General features: G+C 41.7%; 2 protein-coding genes across 6 annotated transcripts in view; both read left to right on the top strand.

The window, feature by feature from the left end:
- Window positions 1-4,387, top strand: part of Casp8ap2 (caspase 8 associated protein 2) — a 37,802-nt gene extending 33,415 nt beyond the window's left edge. For 3 of the 4 annotated variants that reach the window (NM_011997.3, NM_001122978.2, XM_006537949.1), the window contains 2 exons: window positions 289-373; window positions 3,790-4,387. In NM_011997.3, coding sequence (NP_036127.2) covers window positions 289-345 — 57 coding nt within the window. In that variant the 3' untranslated portion in view covers window positions 346-373; window positions 3,790-4,387. The remainder of the gene's footprint in view (window positions 1-288; window positions 374-3,789) is intronic. The other variant, XM_006537950.2, reaches the window with a different exon arrangement.
- Window positions 4,388-8,229: 3,842 nt separating this feature from the next.
- The window catches only part of Mdn1 (midasin AAA ATPase 1), a 118,104-nt gene continuing 108,017 nt past the window's right edge, over window positions 8,230-18,316 (top strand). Inside the window, exons 1-4 of one of the 2 annotated variants that reach the window (XM_006537476.3) lie at window positions 8,230-8,468; window positions 13,949-14,175; window positions 17,509-17,733; window positions 18,207-18,314. In XM_006537476.3, coding sequence (XP_006537539.1) covers window positions 8,367-8,468; window positions 13,949-14,175; window positions 17,509-17,733; window positions 18,207-18,314 — 662 coding nt within the window. In that variant the 5' untranslated portion in view covers window positions 8,230-8,366. The remainder of the gene's footprint in view (window positions 8,469-13,948; window positions 14,176-17,508; window positions 17,734-18,206; window positions 18,315-18,316) is intronic. The other variant, NM_001081392.1, reaches the window with a different exon arrangement.

Consider the following 18,316-nt stretch of genomic DNA (forward strand, 5'->3'; position numbering starts at 1 on the left):
CAAAGATAAACTTGAATTTTAGATCCTCCTGTCTCCCTCAAGATACCAGAGATTACAGGCATGTACAACCATGCCCTGTCTGTGTCTACTGAGGACTAAACTCCAGCCTTGTACATGCTAGGCACCACTGTCAAATAAGATATATCCTCAGCCCCGAAGATGTTTTATTTTTCTAAACATTACTTTATCTCTTTATTATTTAAGATAATTCCGTTTGTATATGTTATATGAAAGTATTCATCAAAAGTCTTAAAAGTGAATATATTAGTAATCGTTTTTATTTTTCAGGTTTCAGAGAGGTTCCAGCAGCTGAAAAAGCTCTTTGAGAAGTCAAAATGCAGGTAGTAGTGGATCCATCAAGGAGGCTAATGCTGTAAGTGCTAGACCTGCCCTTGTATGTGTCATAGCCTTCATCAGTGGAGATCACAGTAGTAGTGTGAAGATGATTACAGTAGCTAATGTCTCCTTATCTGCAGGGCAGTTGTAGTTTGCACCAGGGAAGACCAGATGAGTAGGGCTGGCTCCTCAGCTTAGTGCTTGTGGATAAGTCAGTGCTTGCTGAAGTCATTATCATTAATGAATTATCAATAATGCTGGAGATCAATCTCAAGGCCTTGTACTTACTAGGCAACTATTCTACCACTAAACTGTACCCCATCACAAAACATTTTTCTTATAGACAAAGAATTAAAAAAGAGCAATATTTTATAACCACTGGGTTTATTATGTAATCTGGTCTCCCTCTTCACACACACACATCCCAGGGTCTCACCATATAGCACCATCTGCCCTGGGTCCAGCTGTGCAGACCAGCCAGCCTGCCCTTGAACACAAGAGCTCTGCCTGCCTCTTTTCCTAAGTTGGGGATTAAAGATGTGTGAAAATAAAGATGTTTGAAAAAATATATTTTTTTCAAAAAATATATTTGGATGTGTTGCCTACATGTGTGAATATGTACCATGCGTATGCCTGGAGCCTGAGGAGGCCAGAAGGGGGTATTAGATCCCCTAGAACTGGAGTTGTAAACCACCTTGTTGGTTTTAGAAATCCAATTTGCATCTTCTAAAGGAGCAGAAAAATGTTTTTCTTTTCGAGACAGGGTCTCTCCGTGTAGCCCTGCTGTCCTGGAACTCACTATGTAGACCAGGCTGGCCCACATCTCACTGAGAGTCTCCTGGCTATACTGGAGAACTGGGAGTAAAGGTGTATACCCCCACCTCTAATGCAGCAAATGCTCTTAACCAGTCAGCCATCTCTCCAGCCCTCAAGCTTCACACATTTTTTTTTTAATATAGAAAATGTGTTCATAGACCTTAACCTGTTGGCATCTACATACATGACAAGATTGATTTTAGTAAACTATTGCAGTGTTTGAAGTCATGTTTCCTTGGTTTCTTTAGTTTAAGCCATATTATGTGGGTTGATTAAAGCAATGATATTTAAGTTATCAGCAATTTTTTTCTGCAACATCTCAAACAATGAAGTATTTTGTGATTTGTGAGGTTTATTTATTTAGATTAGATTCATTTTATTTTTAATTATATGTATGCTTGTGTGTCTGTGTTAGGGTTTGTACATGAGGGCCAGTGTCCTTGGAGGCCAGAAATGTCATTATCGCCTGGAGTCACAATTATAGGTTCTTTTAAGCCACCCAATGTTGGTTCTAGGAACTGAGCTTGAGTCCTCTGCAAGAAATGGTCTTAACTAGTGAGCCATCTCTCCACTTTTTATGGGAGGAAAAAACTATTATAGTATTTAATGTATCATTGTATTTTTCCGTTTGTTTGTTATCAAAATTAATTGAATGCAAATGTCAGATTTTAAAACTAGACATGGTGGTACAACCATGTGATTCCCACACTTGGGAAACTGAAGCAGGAGGATCTGCTCAAGTTTGAGGCAACCTTGAGTTACATAGTTCAAGGCCAGTTTGGGCAATGGTGTAAGACTGTCTCAAAGAAACAAAACAAAACTACCTCAAAAAAAATCCAGTTTCTAGTTAAGCTTGATTTAAGTCTAAATGGAAATTTTATTGGGTGCTTTTAAGATGGCCCAGTGCATAAAGGCACTTGCTGCCAAGCCTCATGACCTGAGTTTGATTCCCAACCCCACTTGGTAGAAGGAGAAAACCAAGTCCTACACATTTTCCTGAGCCCGACTATGTTGTGGCACACATTCTCCCTCTTCCTCCTCCTCTTACACAATAAGTAAACACATGTAAAGATCTTAAGAGTCATATTTGGGGCTGGCGAGATGGCTCAGTGGCTAAGAGCACTGACTGCTCTTCCGAAGGTCCTGAGTTCAAATCCCAGCAACCACATGGTGACTCACAACTATCTGTAATGGGATCTGGTGCTCTCTTCTGAAGACAGCTACAGTGTACTTATGTATAATAAATAAATCTTTTTTAAAAAGTCATATTTGAATATAGATCTTATATGAAGGGATCTAAATAATTTTGAGTTACTAATCATCTAATCCCTACTATGTCTGACCTTTTAATATCCGTGTCCTTGTAAAGCAATTGATTTGCTAGTGAGATCTTCAAAAGGTACTTAGTAGTTTATTGTGAAATTTATTTTCTATTTGTATAATTTAGAATCTAGGACTTAAAAATAATAGACAATTTGAAGGACTAACTTATTCTAAAGAACTTTAAGCAATAGTATAAGTGATGGCAGTTGTCTTTAAGAAATTAACCTCAGGGTCTGAAGAGATGGCTTAGTAGTTAAGAGCACTGACTGCTCTTCCAAAGGACCCACTTCAAATTCTAGCACCCACACAACAGTGCACAACTGTCTATAATTCCAGCTTTGGGGGAATCTGACACCCTCACACAAACATACATAGAGAACACAACACTAATGTAAATGAAATGGATTTTTATAACAAGGAGTTAACCTCAGCTGGGCTTGTGCTGCATGTGTAACCCCAGCCTCCCTCGGGGTCACATGATGAGATCCTCTGTAAACAACTACGTAGAGAAAGGAAAGAGCCACACCCTGTAGCGCATGCTTGCAGGCCTGATACCCTGGAAAGGCAGAGGCAGGAAGGCTAGGCGATAGATCTAGCTACATAACAAGTTTACAGCCAGCCTGTGTGTGCTACATAAGACAGATCTCCGGAAAGTTAACAAACAAACAAACAAAAGAGGACCTATTTATTTTATGTTAATGTTCTTTGAAAATATGATTCCTATTCTCTGTGAAGGGAATGTAAATTTGGGGAATGATTTTCTTGAGGGCCATATAGGTACATCTAATATCCAGGCACTCAGAAGGCAGAGACAGTAGAATTGCTACAAATATGAGGCCAGCCTAGTTTATGTGGTGAATTCCACACCTGTCTCAAAAAGGGGGAATATATATATATATATTTGCTCCCCTGGCCAGCATACTAGCACATATTGTGAGTTATCTCATTTTTAGCTATGTCTGATTCCCACTCCCCTCCTAATCCCTACCGTTAAAGCTTCATTTAATTTTGGGAGCAAAAACCAGTGTATTAGTAATTAATAAATTGATTCTGTATAAACCAGCGTTATAAGTTTAGCTGATTTAGAAGGTAACACTATGAAAGTGGGTGTGTATCAGAAACCTCCCAGGCATGGTGGCACACGCCTTTGCCCCCAGCAGCAATTTGGAGGCAAATGTGTGAGTTTGAGGCCAACCTGATCTACAAAGTGAATTCTAGGACAGCCAGGGCTGTTACATACAGAAACTCTGTCTCAAAAAAAAAAAAAAAAAAAAAAAATTCCAATTATAATGTCAGTATTTTCTTCCATTCCAGATGAGTTGCTGGATTTCATGGTGCCTCACTGATAATTCTTCTGCACAGAAGCTTCGATTCCCGTGTTTTAAATGGGGAACTAGGTGGAGGGTTTGTCTCCGTTTGACAGCTAGATGATCATCTACCTTTTTTTTTTTACTTTCCTGGTCATTGTGCTTGGTGTATTCAGATCAACAGTCTGATTCACTTACCTGTTATTGGTCAGAATGTTTTTAATCATTAAAAGTTGTTATCAAATGAAAGACTAAAAGCAACCTTGATGTAATACTGAAACCTTAGTTTTGATATTGGATGAAATAAATTCTTTAAAAAACAATTTTGTAGCATTTTAAATGTAAAAACTAGTTCACCTTTCTATTCATTTTTGTTTTTATAATTGCCTCATTTTGGAAAATTGTGAAATAATTTAAATAGTATATTTGTATATATGTACAATTATTGTGATGTAAAATACTGTAAGTGTATGTGTCTACGTCTATGTATGCACACCAATGGTTTTGCTAGCCAAGGTTTTTTTTATCTATATTAAATATTTTGTATAAACTTTCCTTTCAGTTAGTCATGTATAATAAAAACATGAAGTCCTGTTTTATTTTTATTAGTATGCTTCTTTTGTTGTGTTTAGATGATTTCTAAAGAGGTAATATTCCAAGGGAGAGTGGTTTTTGAAGTATTTCTTTTTTTGTTTGTCTTTTTGGGTTTGTTTGTTTTTGGTTTTTTTCGAGACAGTGTTTCGCTGTGTAGCCCTGGCTGTCCTGGAACTCACTCTGTAGACCAGGCTGGCCTCGAACTTAGAAATCCACCTGCCTCTGCCCCCTGAGTGCTGGGGTTAAAAGCATGTACCACCACCACCCAGCTGAAGTATTTCAAGATGAGCATCTATAATTAGCTCAGTTACTGAGGATGGCTTCATTAAATTCTGTTGCCATTGGCAGCTTTCTCACACCATGTATTGATATAGTGAAACCTGCCTCTTCTGCAGATGTCTTTACAAATACAACTAAGCCAACACAAAAAAGTGATGATTTAGAGAAAACCAGTGTAAGTATTGATTCAGCCTGAATACCTCTTTCTAGTCTCATGAAAGTTCTGGGTTATAATCTAGTCCTTAGACTTCAAAGTAGTACCTGTTTCCTTGCTCTTTCTCCTAGGATGTCCAAGGCGGTGGGGGAGGGGAATCTTAAAAGATTTTTTTGGTAGATAGAAACTTGAAGAATGGTCTGGTTTTGTAGTATGAGACCTTGGCCCCTTCTCTGAGCATCTAACGTAAACTGGAGGCCTGGCTTTGGATCACCTTCCAGGGCATCTTGTCATCCCCTACCACCAGGTAAGTGAATTCACAGAGTAAAATGATGAGAAAGAGATGTTACTGGTTCAAAAGAAAACAGACCAGACTAATGAAGACTTTTGGAATTTAAATGAAGGTAATAAGCATTGAAAGAGAAGATTTTAAAGCAAGAATGATAAATATGATACTCCTACATTTAAAGTATTTTCAAAATGGGGGCTGGAGAGACAAGAATTAAAAGCTTGTCTTGGAGTTACTACTTGTTGATTAAACACCATGGCCAGAGCAAACTGGAGAGGAAAGGGTTAGTTCTCTCACTGCCATTTAACAGTTCATCATCAAAAGCAGGGCAGGAGCTAATGCAGAAGTCATGAAGACTACTAATGGCTCCTCATGTCTTCTTCAGCCTGGTTTGGGCTGGAATCATATTTGGCTGGGCCCACCAATATCAATCACTAATTAAAACTGCTGTACAGGGTTATTAATAGCCCAGTTACAACAGGCAACTCTCAGTTGAGATTCGTTTCTCAGATATTTTAGCATGTTTCAAGTTGACATAAAACTAGACAGGACACTTACTCTTGAAGAGGACCCAGGTATGGGTCCCAGCAGGTAGATGGCTGCTTAGGAACCAAGCAGTGGTGTTGCATGCTTTTAATCCCAGTTCTTGGGAGGCAAAGCCAGGCAGATCTCTGATTTGAAAGCCAGTCTGGTCTACAGAATTAGTTCCAGGACAGCAAGGCTACACAAAGAAACCCTATCTCAAGAAACCAAAAGAGCAAAAGCATGGCTACTTGTGACTGCCTATAATTGCAGTTCCAGGGGATCCAGGCCCCTTCCTGGCATCTATGGGCTTCTGCATGGTTGTGCACCTAAAAAATGCAGGTCCACACATACACCTTGTGATGGACACTTTCAATCCTAACATTTGAGAGGCAGAGGCAATCTAAATGTGGGCCTAGTCTCTTGTATATATCAGGTTCCAGGACAACCATGGATATATAGTGAGATCCTGTCTCAAAAGAAAAAGAGAGACAGAGAAAGAATAGAGGGACTCCAGACATGACTCAGTAGTTAAGAACTTGGATCCTCTGATTGTTAAATGCTCTTAACAACTAATGCATTTCCCACCCTCCCCCCAATGAATCTTTTTAAAAAGAAAGTAAAATTAAAGAATGAGTAAGCTGAAAAATCAGGTCAAGAAACTCCCAAAAGGAACCCAAAAGGAAAGCATATTTAAGAAATATAGAGGACAGAAATAGATGTCGGGCAGTGGTGGCACATGCCTTTAATCTCAGCACTTGGGAGGCAGAGGCAGGTGGATTTCTGGGTTCAAGGCCAGCCTGGTCTACAGAGTGAGTTCCAGGACAGTTAGGGCTACGTAGAGAAACCCTGTCTCCCTCCCACAAAAAAAAAAAAAAAAAAAAAAAAAAAAAAGAAAAGAAAAGAAAAGAAAGAAAGAAAGTAAAGGAAAGAAATGTGCTGATACTGAAATAATAGACAAAAAAGTTTAAATAGAAATAAACCCACATGGTACCAAATGAGAGACTACATCTAGATATGTGCTGATATCTAAAGACAGTAAGAAAACATCTTAAAAGTTTGTAAAGTACTAGAATAACTTTTTGAACCAAATTTTCCTTGATACAAAGTATTAAAATACAATTGCCTTTCTAAAGTGAAATCATAGGTATGCAGCTGTAGTCATTAAGTAAACTAAGATAAACGCTATACAATAAAGAGAAACGTCAATGGTGCAAGTGTACGAGTGTACACTCCTGAATCCCCTGTTTCATCGAGCATCAAAAACCATCAATCTTAGTTCTTTTCTCTTCTTTTCTGTTTTTTTGAGATAGGGTTTCTCTGTGTAACCCCGGCTGTCCTGGAACTCACTCTGTAGACCAGACTGGTCTTGAACTCAGAAATCTGCCTGCCTCTGCCTTCCAAGTGCTGGGATTAAAGGCATACACCACTGGCCGGCTAGTCCTTTTCTTGTACTTTATTCTGTATCCATATCCTCTGCATCTGATTGGATCCCTGGATTTTATTTCATTTTTGGTGTGACACTTTCCACAATATACCAATCTGCTGCTGCTCTGGGGGTTGAATGCCTTTCTGGGTGTTCATTGTTAGTGCCTCCACAGCTGGAAGAAGCTTCCTTTCTCTGCACTTAGAGTAAACTTTTATCCAAGTTCTTTGGGTGGGTTTCAGAGATTGAAATCAGTTTGCCAGACTTAGGGGAAAGCATCTTTTAACTGCTGAGTCATCTAGTCAGTTCTCACCACCAAAAAGCAAAGCAGCCAGGTGTTAAAGTCACGCCTTCAATCCCAGCCCTGGGGAGGCAGAGGCAGGCGGATCTCTGAGGTCAGAGGCCTGCCCTGTCTACAGAGCAAGTTCCAGGACAGCCAGGGTTACAAAGAAATCCTATCTCAAAAAAACAAAACAAAACAAAAACTGGTGTGTGTGTTGTGTGCCACATGTATGTATGTATGTATGCCACAGAGGCCAGAAGAGGGCGTTTTATCTCATAGAGATGGAGTTACAAATGGTTGTAAGCTGCACTATGCTGGTAATGGGCTTCTTTATTGTCAATCCCTCTCAATATATTTTGTTTGACATCATTATAGGTTTAACTTGTTCGTGACCTTCATCTTAACAATTCTAACTTTGTGCACTCCGCAGCCTTTCTGGAATCATTATTACTACGGGGAGTATGCGCGAAGTGTGTGAAGGCCCACACGTGCCATGGTGTAAAATAGAGGTCACAAATCAAACTCTGGGCATCAGGCTTGCATTACAAGAGCTTTTAGCCGACTAAGGCATCTCACTAACTCCTACTCTTTTTTTAATTAAGCAATTATTTCCAGGATTTGTAAGAATACTTCAGGGCCATTTTTCTCAAAAGGTCACTCTTTTTATGGGCAACAATCTTGGACAGCGAATCCGCTTATCTTTCACACAGGACCTGTGTTGATACAGAGTAAGTCACTGTGCGCTTAGGTCGCACGCGCCGGCAGCTCCTCGTTTGGCGACGCGAATTTCACTCTCAGAAGGATCAGTCAACCGGCTAACCTCAAAAGCTACTTCCGCTTCCCTTCCTACTAGCAGTGGCGCGGCAGTGACGCATTTCCGCCCACGGGGGCGTGGCAGTAGTCGCGCCGCCGCGGGTTGATGACGCAACGTGAATTCCTTCACCACGTGTGTGTCTGCTTGCCGGCTTTCGGGGGTCTTCTTGCCGTCGTGGGTTTTCGGCCGTCACCCCGCGGCCCCGTGGCCGCGGCCGGAGACTATGGAGCACCTCTCTGTGGAGCTGGTATCCGGGCCGCTGCGGCTAATCGCCGCCAAGAACGAGAAGAGCAGCGGCGAGCTGAACAGGTTCCTGGCCAAGTCGGTGAGCGTGGGCGAAGGGAGGCGGGCCCGGGTCGCGGAGCGCCGAGTCCCGGGAAAGGGCCTTTGTTTTTCGGGGTCAGCTTCCATTTCCTCGCCCCCTGCCCGGCGCTCAGGCCCTGGTGGAGTTCATGCCCTTCAGGAATCGGCGCGGTTGGTTTTTCTGCGAGGCTGCTTCTGTCCGCCTCCCCACCCCCCAGACACGTGCTTTTCCTTCCCTTTCCCCACCCCTCGGATGCTTTTAAGGATGCTTTTCTTTACTTTGACCCTTTGGCCCACTGACGAACATCCATAGTATTTTTTCTGGGCGTCTCAATACACCACTGAGGAGACGCAAAAATCTTGTCTCTACACCCGGGGAGTTCGCGTCTTCTTCGGTGACCGTTCATAACAAACAGCTGAAGGTTTTAACAAGACAGTTAAATTGGGAGATGAAAGACTTTTTAAATTTTATTTTTTTTATTTTTATTTTTTTTACCAAATGAGTCATGTGTTTTCAAGAGCTTTGCCGTATTGGCTTTTGCCTGAGTTGAGCATCCTTACTAGACAAGTTTTCACTTTGCGTTTTAATTTCTTTCTAAGTTTCCTTACCTGCTCTGTCTGTAAGCTTGAGTCAAGAGAGACGTGATTTTAATTTTGTAAAACTCTCAGCCAAGAGTGCATAAAGTACATACACACTCCATTGTTTTAGCAGTCAACAGCAGTGTAGCCCATCCAGTGGTTCGCAACCTGTGGGTCGCCTAAGACCAGCATATTTACATTACGATTCATAACAGTAGCAAAATTACAGTTATGAGTTAGCAACGAAAATAATTTTATGATTTGGGGTTACCACAAAATGAGGAACTGTATTGAAGGATTGTAGCATTAGGAAGGTTGAAAGTCACTGTTGTAGATGAATGAACCTGAGCCATTTGCAGCATTGTAGAATTCGCCAGAGAAAATTCTGAGAGTTTTTCCCGAGGTGTTGAACCTACTTTCTGTCACTGAATTACACCCTTAGCCAAAAGGCATCTTGTTTGTTTTTTCCTTTTGAGATAACATCTCTATTATGTAGCTCTGTATGTCTCCGAGTTCACTGTGTAGACCAGGTTGGCCTCTACATAGACTGCTAGGATTCAAGGCAGGTGTCAAGACCAGCTTGGCTCAAAAGGCTTTTCTGATACTAAATTGAATGTGAAAAACCAAACCTAGTGGGATACATCTCCTGGATGTCTGTCCTGTGTGGCTCCCTTATCAAAATTGCTGTAGGTGGACTCAGCATGAATAGGCACTCTAGAGAGAAAATGGTTTTTTTGTTTGTTTTGGTTTTGGTTTTAAGAGACAGGGTTTCTCTGTGTAGCCCTGGCTGCCCTGGAACTCACTCTGTAGACCAGGCTGGCCTCGAACTCAGAAATCTGCCTGCCTCTGCCTCCTAAGTGCTGGGATTAAAGGTGTGCACCACCACCGCCCAGCAAAACTTTACTTTTTGAGACAAGATTACCCGTAGTCCAACCTGGCCTCCAATTTGCTGTATATCTAAGGATGACCTTGAGTTCCTCATTATTCTGCATCTGTTTTCCAAGCACTGATTTCGGGCTGTTACCATGGGCTTAGTTTCAAAATCTATATGCGTTGTCACTGCAACTGTGATGCCTCCTCTACTTTGACTATTGTCTACATTTACATTCATAGAGAGGAGGGTGTTTACAATAATACCAAGCATAGATAGCTACAGGGACATAACATAACTGGAGATTTGTGTACATAGAGGACAGAAGAGGGCGTCTGATTCTCTAGAGCCCTAGTACAGGTCTCGGAGCTCTGCCGCCTCTTCCTCCTTGCAGCAGGACCAACTCCCAGCCAGTTACCTAACTTTATCTCTGTTTCTTTCCTTTTTTTTTTTTTTTAGAGACGGTTTCTCTGTGTAGCTCTGGCTATCCTGGAACTCACTCTGTAGACCAGGCTGGCCCCGAACTCAGAAATCCACCTGCCTCTGCCTCCCAAGTGCTGGGATTAAAGGTGTACGCCACCACGCCTGGCTGTTTCTTGATTAAATACATATAATGGCTTTAAAATAGAATTGTTGTGGATAGCGGGGTTTCTAGGCTGATGATGTGGGTCAGTGAGGGAGTCTCTGCCTAGCATGCTTTAGGGTTGACCCCCTGGTGCTGTCACAGCAAAACAGTACAACTTCCAGCAGTATCACCTCGGGCCTGTGCTCTGCAGTGGGAGGTTTAGGCTCTTCTACTAACTTGTCAGCCGCAGCTTTGATAAATCTTAGTAATTCTGCTAGTTGAAAAAAAAAAAAAAAACAAATAAAAGGAGATGACTCCTAAAGTATGGAGAAGATTTTTATTACACAGCTATAAGGGGAAAGTAGGGGAAGAGTCCAGGCTGAACATGGCTGGAAAGGGGAGGGTGGCGGAGAGCAACAGAGGAGATGCTGATTAAGAGAGGCACCCTGAGTTAGGTGGCCAGAGACTGGGAACCAGGCTGGGGGAAGAGAAGCCCAGCTTAATAGGAGGGAGGGGTTTTTAGGGTAGGGATGGGGTGAGGGCTGCTGGAGGTGTGTGGGGGGGAGCCACAGCTTGCTCACTTGTGTACTGAATGAGACATGTCTTAGCTTTGAGACCTACTAGTCATTATAGCAAAGGAACTGAATTGGTTGCTTTGTGTTTTAGTGTGCTTTTCTCTTTTTCAAGACACGAGTTTGTGTAGTCCAGGCTCTCCTTAAACTCAGAGATTCACCTGCCTCTGCCTCCAGTGCTGGGATTACAGAGCCACTACATTCAACTGGTTGCTAAGCTTGATAAAAGGAGTGCCTGAACCACCCTAAAAATGTCTTTTCTGGTTGATTATTTACTTTTACATTTAACGTGTGCAGACAGCTCGTAGGATGTCCTCTCCGTTTACCACATGGATACTGGCAGTCGCCTTCACCTGCTGAGCCATCTCACTGGCCCAGTATTTGGTAGTTTCATCAGTGTCTTGAGCTTCCCTCAGACTAGTATGCATGTTAACCACCTAAATAAAACCCACTCAAGCTTTGTGAACGTAGATACCTGTGAGGCTTCTCCAGCAGCTCTCATTTTGCAAAGAGGCAGAATTTCCCAAGAATGCAATTGCCTGGGTGGTCTGGTAGACTTGGATTTCCGGGGCAAATCCTTGAACATTCCCTGCTTCGTTGTTGTTCTGACAGCCAGGACATGGGCTTGCAAGCTGGGGCCACAAAAAGAGAAAGTCAGTTACATAATTAATTGTCCTGTGTAACTGCTGCCTCTGCATTTTCACACTACTTATATGTGTTGGTGAGTGAACCCCTCAGGGCTTCATGGATGCAAAATAAGTAACCAAGCTGGTCCCCAGCCCTAAGTTTCATTGTTGTTTTGGGGCTTAACTATATTGTCCATTCTGTTCTAGAGCTCCTGAGCTCAGCTACCCCCCTGCCTCAGCCTTGTGAGCAGCAGGAACCGTAGGCAGGTGCTGTTGACTAGCTTTCTCCAGCTGTGGCGATTACAGGCATGTGCCACTATGCTTGCCCTCATTACTGTAATTTCATTAAGTAGTTTTATTTATGGCAGGGAATTGAGGAAACTTAGGACAGTGCCAGTTTAGTAGTTGAATGTGTCTGCCAAGGCTGGGGATATAGCTCAGTAGTATAGGAACTTTGATTCATAGCACTGCAAAACAACAACCTGTATCTACCAAAAATAGGAAAAATCTTGGCCCCTAATATTTGCTGTCATTTGGAAATAGGGCCTTTGAGAACATAAGAAAATTATCTTAGTTTCTTTTTGTTGTTATTGCTGCTGTGATAAAATGTCCTGACAAAAATGCAATGGAGGAAGAATTTATTCTGGTTCATGGGCATTGTGTCTGGGAACTCACTCACATGAAGCTGCTGTGCCTATGTCCACAGCCAGGGTTTGAGACCATGAATGCTGTTTTTTTTTTTTTTTTGAGACAGGGTTTCTCTGTATAGCCCTGGCTGTCCTGGAACTCACTTTGTAGACCAAGCTGGCCTTGAACTCAGAAATCCGCCTGCCTCTGCCTCCCAAGTGCTGGGATTAAAGGCATGAGCCACTACGCCTGGCACGAATGCTGCTCCTTAATTCTCTTTTTATACAGTTCACATCTGCTCAGGGAGTGATCTACCCAATTTAAGCGACTCTTCCCATATCAGTTAACATAACCAAGATAATCCCTCACTGGCACTCTGAGAGGCCAACCTTGTAGAGACAAATATGCTCAAAAGATGAGTCTAGATTTGGTCAATTTGACCATACTCACCATCCTTCACAAAAGTTAAAAAATATGAGATCACTAGAGTCTTAATTCAGTGTGACTTATATTTTGTGAAAGGATGGAGAAATGGCATTGGTGATTCTGACAGACGCTGAGATTGGAGTGGTGTTAGCTGAAAGCCAGGGAAAATGGAGGATTGATAGCCACTGCCAGAAGCCATGGAGCGTCAAGGAAGACTGATGATAACGCCTGTAAACTTCTCTGGGAAAATGTGTTCCTGCTCCAGAAATAAATGACACAGCACTGTTTGTTATTTTAAACCATCAGTTTATAATAGTGTTTTGGTAGTGATAGAAAATGACTTTATTTTTCATAAAGATTTGTTTTAAGAGCTTTTTTCTTTTAAGTATCTCCAAGATTACCAGCGCATGCCCTTACACACATTGGCTTACAATGGGATATATCTGATATTCCCATTGTAAGCTGAAAATAGTCAAAATAAAACGATATAATTAATCTGCCAGATATTCAGGTTTACCCAAAACACGATCAGCGTATATTAATGGGTGGGTGAAATCATCCAGCATAAATCCTATTTTAGAATAGTGTTGAAAGTAAAAGAACAGCCAGGCGTGGGTGGCGCATGCCTTTAATCCCAGCACTCTGGAGGCAGAGGCAGGCGGATTTCTGAATTCGAGGCAATCCTAGTCTACAGAGTGAGTTCCAGGACGACCAGGGGTACACAAAGAAACCCTGTCTCGAAAAAAAACAAACAAAGGAAAGTAAAAGAACAGTACTTTATGGATATACTTTTACAGCATTATAAATATGAAAAACTTGTTAATCAAACCATTGCAACTTTTATATGCCCTGTGCATCTTGGCTGAAAAAGAAATACGTTACGTTTGTTACTGGTACTGGGAATTAAGCCCACCCTCGTGCGTTATAGGCCACTGAGAACACCAGGGTTTTACATTCTCTGGACAGCGTTGAGACACCGCAACATCTACTGTTGAGCTGAAGTTGCATATCATTTAAAATAGAATCCCAAGTATTGGTTTTCTTGTGTATAGCCTCAGTAGACTGGAACTTTTCAGTAACAAACTCATCTTTTATTGTAACAAAACCATGCTTCGTTGTATTATGAAGTCACTTAAGAAATCTAGGAATTAGTGTTTTGATTCTAAGTTAGTGTTCTGATCCTTCTGGTACAAAAGAATATGGTTTACATAGACATTTGTCTTGCTTCTCACTCAGGTGTGGACACCTCAAGATCGCCAATGCATCCTGGATTCCTTGGCACAGTTGCTCCTAGATAAAGACTATACCCTTTTGCTTGGTCGCCAGTTGCGCCCTATCCTTTTGGATTTGCTGGAAAGAAATGCTAAAGCCATTAAAACTGGAGGCCAAGTCAACCACGATCTGCATGAACGACTCAGTGTGTCAATGAGCAAACTCATTGGTAGCCATCCTGACGTTCTTCCGTGAGTAGCCATTTGATTCATATTTCTCTGTAAGATGATGGCCTCTTTCTCAAGTCTAGTGTGGTGGCTCTTGGGAGGTTGAGGTAAGAGGCTTCAGAGTTTGAGTCTTTAAAATTTATTTATGAGGGGTTTTTTTTGTTTGTTTTTGTTTTGTTTTGTTTTGTTTTGTTTTGTTTAATGTAGGAGTCATGCCAGAACAAGGCACCGGATCCCTTTATAGATGGTCATGATCCATCCCATGTGGTTGCTGGGAATTGAACTCAGAACAGCTGTTCTTAAATGCTGAACTGTCTCTCCAGACCCAATTTTTGTTTTTTTGTTTTTGTTTTGTTTTAAGTTTTGTTGTCGTTGTTGTTGTTTTACATTCATTTATTCATAGAGGGTGGCCCAGAGGTCAGAGCACAGATTGGGTCAGTTCTCTCCTTCCACCATGTGTTTCCTGGGAGTTGAATTCATGTGTTCATCCTTGGTGTCAAGTACTTACCCCTGAGCCATCTCCTCACCAGCTTTTACTGGTTATCTGGTCTGACCTCACTCTGTGATCCTCTCCCAGTAGTATACCAAGTGATGGGTCTACAGGTGTATACCAGTATTCTTGGCTTAGCTGCATGAAGTGTCTGAGAAAACAGCTGTGATGTCCCAGTCAGCTCAGAATCTGGCAGATGTGCAGATAAGGTAGTTCTGAGGTTACATGCTGTTGGAGAAGCAGAAGGAAGCAGGAATTGTGGCAACTTGCAAATCCCACCTCTAGAGAATGTGTTAGAGATTCATTAATTAATTAATTTGTATTTTTCCACCAGCATTAAATTTTATGTTCTTTTGTTGTCGTTTGGTTTTGGCCTCAAACTCAGAGATCCCAGGCTCCACTGCCCTAGTGCTAATATTAAAGGCTAAAGGTGAGTTGGAGCAATGGCTCAGTGGTTAAGAGCACTGACTGCTCTTCCAGAGGTCCTGAGTTCAAGTCCCAGCAACCACATGGTCTCACAACCATCTGTAATGAGATCTGATTCCCTCTTCTGGTTTATCTGAAGACAGCTACAGTGTATTTACATGTAGTAATTAATAAATCTTTTAAAAAATAAAGTAAAATAGCAAACTTTAAAAAAAAGAAGAAGAAGAAGGCGGCTAAGGTTATGTACATCAGCCTCCCAGCAGCCACCCCTGGTACATCCTCTTCTCTGCTTCACGTGCTCCTCTTCTGTTTTTGTTTTTTGTTTGCTTTTGTAACCTATTGAATTCAGTTAGTGCAGTCTGTTGGAATGCTGAGTGATCTTTTGGCTTGATGCTGTACAGGTAAATTCATGACAGCGGTGGCCATGTCATGTTCAGAAAACAGCATTACATAGCACCCCCCTCCATCCTCAGTTCAAAGAAAAGCATGCATATCTGAGACTAATGTGACTCCTGCCCTGGGTTCTTAACTGTATTATGCTATGACTTTCCTTTCAGCTGTAGGTATATTTCAGCAATTCCCATACTAGTCCATCATTAGAGAGCACCCCAGGTCCTTCAAGACTCCAGAATGGGCACAAAAACTGTGATCAACAATACAATAGGGACTCTAAATAATTAAACATTCATGCTTGGGGGTATTAATAGCTTGGGTCCTCATGGCCAGAGGAGGTGTGTCTTTCAGAGCTCAGATTTTCTGTAAATTGTAGTGGTGCTACAGGCAAGACAGAAAATGAGGACCAAAAAAAAAAAAGCCAGGCAGTGGCGGCACATGCGTTTAATCCCAGCACTTGGGAGGCAGAGGCAAGCAGATTTCTGAGTTGGAGGCCAGCCTGGTCTACAGAGTGAGTTCCAGGACAGCCAGGGCTATGCAGAGAAACCCTGTCTCGAAAAACTAAAAAAGAAAAAGAAAGAAAAAGAAAATGAGGACACACCCACCCCCTGACTCTGGTTTAAACTGTAAATTAACTCAGTTGATCTTAAGCAATCTCTATCTCAGGTTTTTGGTAAGCAACAAATCTCAAACCCCTGGTAACCTTTTCTCACACATATTCATCTTGTGAACATACTGGTGATTGTGTATATTGATGTATTAATGGGTATGCAATTAAAAAATGACTGTGTGGCTCATATATAGTTAAGAGCAATTCATGTTATATCAACACAGTCACTTTAGAGTTTTTGTATATTTTTTTCTTGTGTGTTTTGGTGCTGCCAATTTAACTCGAGGCTCTGTGCATCCTAGGTGTTTTGACACTTTAGTCTTCTCTTGTCCTTTAAATATATTTATAAAATTGCTGACTTTGAACTTAATGATATTCTTGCCTTAACCTCTGAAGTTTTGGGAGTATAAGACACCTGATACTAATTCTTTGAGTCGTCTCCCCCCTCCCCCCAAAATCTGAAAGTTTCAATTATGTTGCTGTCTTTGGAAAACCAGCTTTTAGTTACATTGGTCTTTATTATTGAACTCATGTTTTTTTCTGTTAATTTGGTGTTTACTTTCTTCTAATTTGACATTTCATATAAGATATAAACATTCCAGTTAGTACTGCTTTGACTGCATCTAGCAAGCTTTGTAAGGTTGCAGTTTTAGTTTCCTGTATGGCCAGGGATTTTTAAGTGTGCGTGTGTGTGTGTGTGTGTGTGTGTGTGTGTGTGTTGGTGGTGGAGAGGTGTATGATGTAGGGGTTGCGTGTATATGTGCCCATGTGTCTCTAACAGTATTTCTCTTGGACTCATTTTCCCATAACTTCTCACTTTGGAGAGTAACTTGGTCCCGTCCTCCTCAGTACTGTATTTCCTGTTATTTCTTGTTCTCCACTTGTCACATATTTTTTTCTTGTTAATATATGTTGAACTTCATGTTTTATCTGCATCTAACAATTATTATTTGTGTGTGTGTGTTCTCATAAAGATCTCCTCTGTGTGCTTTAGTCTGTAGCCTAAGCACCTGGTTTTGCCTCCCCGAGATTCAGTTGAACATTTCTTTTTTGTTCCTCTTCTGTGTCTGTCTATGGCTCTCTTATCAGCAGCACGTCAGGAAAAATTATAACATGGGTTTTTGTATCTCTAGAAATCTTCCTCATAGTGAGAATTCAGTAAGTGTTCTGTGAGTACATTTAGTAATTACCACTCAAGATGTGCGGTGCTTTTGTGGGTAACACCTTTGGTGATTTGCCAATTCTCGACTGTTAACTCATGATAGGGCCTGGGTCCTCAACCTGAAATGGTTTCCATCTTTAGGATTGTATGGCTTCAGCATTGTTTTCCCCACACTCTGAGGTACCAAAAGTTGTGTAAGTTTTGCCTGCAGTCCTGTCCCTGAGTACAAATAGGCACTTGACTGCTTGAATGCTGATATTGTCTTTCCTCCTGAAGGTTTGCCCTGCGCTATTTTAAGGACACCTATCCAGTGTTTCAGAGACTCTTCCTTGAGAGTTCTGATGCGAACCCAGTGCGCTATGGACGTAGGCGGATGAAGCTCCGGGACCTAATGGAAGCAGCCAATATATTTCTACAGCACAGGCAGACTGTTTTTCGGGAACTCTGGGACTGGAGTGTGTGTGTTCCTCTCCTCAGGAGCCATGATGCTTTGGTGCGCTGGTACGTGGATTAACCTGTGCTAACTTGGGGGTGGGAGTGGGCAAAGACAAAGAAAAACTCTTTAGATATTGCTGTTGGTTATGGTGTTGACTGTGTGTTTGTTGGGTCCTGGGAATCGCAGTTATGGACGGTTGTGAGTTGTCATGTGGGTGTTTGGGATTGCACTCCAGTCCTCTGGAAGAGCAGTCAGTACTCCCAACTGCTGAGCCATCTCTCCAGCCCTAGATCTTTTTGTTCTGTTTTGTTCTTACCCCTTACCTCGATCATACAGTTTTTCATTAGAAAAAGATTATATGCATGGAGTGTCGCCCTTTTTCCTGCTCCACTAAAGGAGTTCATTGTGCTTGCTTTGTGTTTTATACCCATAAACGTGTGTTGTGGTGGTTAAGATTTTACTTTTAGTGTTTAGCTGGTGAGTACTTTTGTTAGTCAACAGGAGGGCAGGAGAATTGACATGCTTCTGTTTCCTTCAGGCATACAGCTAACTGTCTCGCTTTGGTGACCTGTATGAATGAGGAACACAAGTTATCCTTCTTAAGGAAGATCTTCAGTAGTGATGAGTTGGTGCATTTCAGGTTGAGGT

The sequence above is a fragment of the Mus musculus genome, chromosome 4, assembly GCF_000001635.26.
Source record: "Mus musculus strain C57BL/6J chromosome 4, GRCm38.p6 C57BL/6J".
Taxonomy (NCBI): domain Eukaryota; kingdom Metazoa; phylum Chordata; class Mammalia; order Rodentia; family Muridae; genus Mus; species Mus musculus.